We start from the raw sequence: 6,013 nt of genomic DNA on the forward strand, positions 1-6,013 counted from the left end.
GGAGCCGGCCCCGGACCTTCCCGGCTCGCGTCCTCCGCTGACCGGAACGTTTGTCCCTTGCATTCTGCCGACCGGCTCCGGGAGCCCCGCTGCGACGAGGTGAGAGCTTAGGGGGAGGGGAGGGACGAGGTGCCCGCAGAGGAATGTGTCGAGTTGAGAGATGGGGGGAGACGGGGTCCCTGCGCGCACGACCCGGCGGGGCACGGCCGGGCGCGGGAGCTGGGATCATGTGCTGTTTGTCCCGCGGAGGGGGAGAGAGGTGCCAGCCAGGCTCGGGGCGGCCGTCGGGTGGCTGGACAGGAGGACAGGGGCCGCCCAGAGAGGCCGGGGCAAGGCCTGCGGGGCAGCTGCCGGGGGAGGGGAGGCTGGGTACAGGTGGCCCGAGGCCCCCTTTCGGGTTGATCGGCCCCACCCCAGACACCGGCTCTTGCGGTCCCCCACGGTGCCTTTCCGAGGTCCCCTCCGGACCCCAGCCTTAGCCCCTCTGTACCTCTGCTCTGCATTGCCTGCACCCTCGGCCGGCCAGGGTGCTTCCGTGGCGTGCGTCCCTTCTTCTACCCCCCCAGTGCCTCATCCCTGTGTCTGGGGTCAGGGCTGTACTTCCTGAGATAGCTTCTGGGGTCTCCTTAGTTCCCTTCCTGTCCTGGGACTAATCCCTCTCTCGCCTCTTCTAAGCCTTGCTCCGCCAAGCCTAAGGAGGTGAGGCCCAGCATGACAGGGCTTGGGGTTCTCTGGGGCTGCTAAGGGCCCGGGCATCCCCGAATCCTCCACCCTGCGGTCCGTGGGCGGGGGCTGCTCAGCCTCTCCTCCCAGGGTGTGAGCACCCGATCACCCACATTCCTGGGCTCCAGCCTGGCACCTTCCCCAGAGCAGCGGACACACGCCATAGCACTAGCTCCAGGCGGCCCCAGCCGACACTGTTGCCTTCCTTTCCCCTCACTCCCCTTTGGGGGAGTTCTCTTGCCCCCCAAAGTCACAGGTGTCCGTCCCCAGCAGGAGCACCGGGGTTTGTTGGGATGGATACAGGATGACCCCACCCTGCCCTGCCCATTGTCCTGGATCCTGAGGAGGAAGTGCTGAGGGACTGGGAAAGGGGTTTGGGGCCCATGAGGCAGGCTGTGTATGTGTGTGTGTGTGTGTGTGTGTGTCCATGTCCCTGTCCCTGTCCTGGTCTGCACAGCTGACCCCAGGAACTTAGCCCCTCAGCTTTCCTCGCCGTGTGTGGGCCTGAGATGGGAGCCTGGCCCGGTGCGGAATTGGGAGCCCATCTCCCTCCTGGGCTCCCTTCCTGTCTGGTTGGAATCCTCTGTGCCTCCCCTTCCCTTCCTCTTCCCAGTTTTCCTTTCCTGGCACCACCTCCATCCAGCCTGTCAGCTCGCTCACTTCCCGCATGCTCTTGGTGCCTGTGGCTTTCTGCCCTCTTCCCACCCGCCTCAGTGTCGTGGAATTGCCCTCTGTTCAGTCTCTCTCTCTCCTTTATCTAAATGTTCAGTACACTTGTGAGTGACCAGGAATAAAAATATCACCGTCTGTGCCCTTGGATTCACATTGCGTTTGGCTCCTTTGGAGGGGCAGTCATCTTCACCTTTCCCAGTGCCCCCCTCCCACGCACCCCCCACAGGCCTCTGGAGCCACCTGTGCCTTCTAACCACTCTTTCGGCGCCACCAACAGGGTTTCTCCCTGCTGCCCCAGCTGGAGTGGCCAGGCCCCAAGCGTAGGATGGGACTCCTCCTACGAGGGCCGGTAGCAGCCAGAACTGATACAGACCCCCTGATCTGGGGCCACGACGCCAGGTAAGTCAGAGGGAAGGCCTAGGGATGCGCTTGGGCGAGAGGCAGGACCACTTTTGGAGTTTTCTCAGGAGAGATACTAGGGGGACAGGAACTGGGTCCTTGAAATTCTGGGTGGTGGGGAGGTGGCTCTTGGGAGAAGTTAAGAGGCAATGTCAGGGTCCCCCGAGGGGCTCTAACTACCCTTTCCTTCTCTGCCCTCTAGCTGAAGAGGGTGGGAGTATCTGGAGATATGGCTGGTGCCTCTGTGAAAGTGGCCGTGAGGGTTCGTCCCTTCAACGCCCGAGAGACCAGCCACGATGCCAAGTGTGTGGTCAGCGTGCAGGGCAACACCACCTGTGAGTGAGTCCCAAGGCCTGGCTGGGCACAGCAGGAGAGCTGGGCCTCCGACCCGGGCCAGTCCCAATGGGCCGAACCAGGGGCCTGCCTGGGCCAGGCACGGACAGAGCAGGTGCTCGTAAGGGCAGTGCTGGGGCAATTTGGCCTTTCTGTGCCCCTGGGAGGGGAACTGTTGGCCTGGCGCCCTCCATTGCCCAATCCAGAAAGGCAGCTCAGTGGGGGCGGGTCCTGGGAAGCCAAAATTAGCTTTGGTGACTGGAGGGGGTTGGGAGTATTAAAGGGGAGCGAAGAGCTAGGACAGTGGTGGGAGTGGGAGCACCTGGATTTGGGACCTTGTTGGGTGTGGGCAGAGGTTGGGAGTACCTGACCTTGGTCCTCCTCTCTTTGCCTTCTCCTGCGCCCCTCAGCCATCATCAACCCCAAACAGAGCAAGGATGCCCCCAAAAGCTTCACCTTCGACTACTCCTACTGGTCACATACTTCGGTGAGGCCTTGGCTTGGGAAGAAGTGCAACAGTGGGGGCAGGGCATTTGGGGCCGGGGAGGGGCTGTTGCTGGGAAATGGGCCACCAAGGAGTTGGGTGTGGGTGGGGGTGGGGGTGTGGGTGAGGGCGGCCAGGCTCCCAGGGTGATGGTAGCAGAGGAGGCCCCTTAGATTGTGATAGAGACCAAGTTGGGGGAGATAGGACCCCTTGGGATGACTGAGGATTGGCAGGAAATTGGTGGATGGGATTTTCTAGAGAGGGAAAGGGCATGATGGTGGGAGGTGGGCGGACCTTTGGGCAGTGATTGATGATGGGGACAGGACTCTGGAGATCCAGAAACTTAAGGACACAGTCATCCCGGGGTCCTTGGCTGTCTTTCTCTGCCCCCTCCCTCCAGGCGGAGGACCCCCAGTTTGCGTCTCAGCAGCAGGTCTATCGTGACATCGGCGAAGAGATGTTGCTCCATGCTTTCGAAGGCTACAACGTGTGCATCTTCGCCTACGGGCAGACCGGGGCCGGGAAGTCCTACACCATGATGGGGCGCCAGGAGCCGGGGCAGCAGGGCATTGTGCCCCAGGTAACACGCCTGGGACCTCACAGGGCAGTCTGGGTGGGGTGGGGGCTGGGGTGGGGAGGCCATGCACATTGGCAGCTGCTCCAGAGGGAAGCAAGGACTGGCCTGGCTTGTCTGCGCGGCTTCATGATAGGGGATGTGACAGAGCATGGGCTGTAACCTAGGGACCCAGGACCCTTTGGGGATTGACTCTTTTTCCAGTTGAAGGCAGTAAGGTCTGGTGAGAGGAGCCAGGCTGTTGAAGACAGAGAAACCCTTGGCCTCGAACGCTCCTCATTCTACCCCTGACCTGGCCTCATAAATGTCTTCAGGCTTAGTTCCCCTCCAGGCTTGTGCACTACCATCAAGGCGTTGCGCGCAGGGAAAGCCCATCCTGGGTAGCTGAGAGTTGACGCCGGTTCTCTGGAGTCGGGACGCCTGGGTGCAGGCTTTGCAGCCTAAGTGTGCATCCTGGCTCCCTGAATGCTAGCCCTGCGACCCTGGGCAAGTGTGAGGCTCTCTGGGGCTCAATCTTCCCATCTGTAGAATGGTGATGCCCCTTCCCCTTTCCGAGGTTTGGTGTGAGGGGTCCCACGGGGCAGGGCAGGGCCCGGTGCTGGGCACTGTGGGTGTGCCGGGAATAGGAGCTCTGTGCCCCCCCTTACTCTCCAGCTCTGTGAGGACCTCTTCTCCCGAGTGAATCAGAACCAGAGTGCCCAGCTGTCCTACTCTGTGGAGGTAAGCCCGAGTGTGCGTGGTAGGTGGGCAGCAGGCCAGCGAGCCGAGCGAGTATGACTGAGGACGGGCTGGAGTCCTGGCTCTACCCGTTTCTGACTGTGACTGGGGGACCAGTGATTGGTCCTTCAGGGCCGGAGTGTGTTCATGTGTGACACGGAGGCCACTTGGTAGAGTTGTTTGTTAGGGAAATCAGGTGCACTGGTCGACGGGGAGCTGTGGAGCACCAGGCACCCTGCGAGGCTGGGACCTGGGTGCTGGCCAGTGGCGTTTAGGGTGGCCTCACCGGTTGGTGTCCCTGCAGCTCTGCTACTTCTCCTCGGCTGCTCCCACAGGTGAGTTACATGGAGATCTATTGCGAACGAGTCCGAGACCTGTTGAACCCCAAGAGCCGGGGCTCTCTGCGGGTCCGGGAACACCCCATCCTGGGCCCCTACGTGCAGGACCTGTCGAAGCTGGCTGTGACCTCTTACGCAGATATCGCTGACCTCATGGACTGTGGCAATAAGGCGCGGTGAGACAGGCTAGCGGAGAGAGGGAGAGGGGACCGAGCAGAGGAGACCAGAGGCAGGAGGCCTCTGACCCTGTCTCCTTTCCCCCAGGACCGTGGCTGCCACCAACATGAACGAGACCAGCAGCCGTTCCCATGCCGTCTTCACCATTGTCTTCACGCAGCGCTGCCACGACCAGCTCACGGGACTGGACTCAGAGAAGGTGGGAGCCCAGCCGCACGTCGTCCCCACCCCACCTGGTGGCAGCAACAATGATGAGATGAAAGGGCTGGCTGCTTCCCTCCCTCCCTCCCTGCCTCCCTGCCTCCTTCCATGTCCATGCTGGGCCAGGCCAGGGCTCTGCGCATACACAGCTCTGTTCTCCTCCCCCAAGAACTATGTTCCAATCTCTCCTTTGCCGCTTTCTCCCTCTAACTGGCCTTCTCCAGGCAGGCTGGGCTCTCACCGTGTTCCCTGCCCTAACGCACTGTGGCCAAACCAATTTGCAAACGGCTAAGTGAAAGAAATGAGCGTGTAGCCAACTCGTCACTCTTGCTTCCACGTATTTTTTCTTCTCCATTCCTTTTCCTGCACCCCCTCTTGGCTTTTCTTCCTTCATTAGTTACCCAAACGCCTGCTGACTATACATTCCCCGGATTTCCCTGCCCTGTCTCCCACCAAGCAAGCCCAGTCACCTCCTGCCTCTTTCCTCCGCCCGCAGGTTAGTAAGATTAGCTTGGTGGACCTTGCTGGGAGCGAACGGGCTGACTCCTCCGGGGCCCGGGGCATGCGCCTGAAGGTGAGAGGGGCTGAAGGAGTTGGGGATGGGTGGGCGTGTTGGGGCTGAGCCTGGGTCTCTGGCTGGGGAAGTAGAGTCAGGTAGAAGACGAAGGGGTCTCACACCTTATGTTCCTCCTCCTCTCCCAGGAAGGCGCCAACATCAACAAGTCCCTGACCACGCTGGGGAAGGTGATCTCGGCCCTTGCGGACATGGTAAGTAAGGCCTGGCGGCTAGGATGAGCTGGGGCTCTGGGACCAGCGGCAAAGGGGTGCGCCCCCACCCCCTGACCTCTTCCACCTTCCATTCTCAGCAATCAAAGAAGCGGAAGTCAGATTTTATCCCTTACAGGGACTCTGTGCTCACCTGGCTGCTCAAGGAGAATCTGGGTGAGTGAGCCCCCCCCCCCCAGCTCCCGTCCCACCAGCCGGTCTGCCAGCTCCGCTCAGTTCATCTGACAAAGCCCCTGGCCAGTGAGAACCTCCAGTTTCTCAGTTGTCCTGCTGACCACTGCCTCTCGTTTGTCTCACTTTCCTGCTGTCCCCGAGGCCACCCTGCAAAAAACGGCCTGATGCTCCACCCTCTCTGCCAAGCCAAGGCCCTTACTGACCTGGCACCCCGTGACCTCTCACTGACCCCACCCCTTTGCTGATTTCATCTTCCTCCGCTCTGTCATCTCGGGTGTCTCTCTGGCCTCGTTCCCACGCTCTGAGTCCCAGGTTGCATGGTTAGCTCCACAGCTTATCGCTCTGCCCGCCTGGGTCATGTCTGCTCCCTACCTGGGCACTGAGGGCCTTTTTGACCCCATGACCCAGGCTGACTAGGAACGTGGGGTCTGCTCT

At 61.2% G+C, this 6,013-nt stretch overlaps 1 protein-coding gene across 1 annotated transcript in view; it reads left to right on the forward strand.

Annotated features, from left to right (window-relative positions):
- The first annotated feature begins 6 nt into the window (after window positions 1-6).
- KIF1C (kinesin family member 1C) overlaps window positions 7-6,013 on the forward strand; it is a 28,100-nt gene continuing 22,093 nt past the window's right edge. The window contains exons 1-11 of the mRNA XM_045293322.1: window positions 7-99; window positions 1,673-1,794; window positions 1,997-2,129; window positions 2,538-2,614; window positions 3,012-3,191; window positions 3,840-3,905; window positions 4,238-4,416; window positions 4,505-4,616; window positions 5,115-5,192; window positions 5,321-5,386; window positions 5,485-5,565. Coding sequence (XP_045149257.1) covers window positions 2,024-2,129; window positions 2,538-2,614; window positions 3,012-3,191; window positions 3,840-3,905; window positions 4,238-4,416; window positions 4,505-4,616; window positions 5,115-5,192; window positions 5,321-5,386; window positions 5,485-5,565 — 945 coding nt within the window. The 5' untranslated portion in view covers window positions 7-99; window positions 1,673-1,794; window positions 1,997-2,023. The remainder of the gene's footprint in view (window positions 100-1,672; window positions 1,795-1,996; window positions 2,130-2,537; window positions 2,615-3,011; window positions 3,192-3,839; window positions 3,906-4,237; window positions 4,417-4,504; window positions 4,617-5,114; window positions 5,193-5,320; window positions 5,387-5,484; window positions 5,566-6,013) is intronic.

Source organism: Echinops telfairi, unplaced genomic scaffold, assembly GCF_000313985.2.
Source record: "Echinops telfairi isolate 266 unplaced genomic scaffold, ASM31398v2 ScPeMD7_2010;HRSCAF=2546, whole genome shotgun sequence".
Lineage (NCBI taxonomy): Eukaryota > Metazoa > Chordata > Mammalia > Afrosoricida > Tenrecidae > Echinops > Echinops telfairi.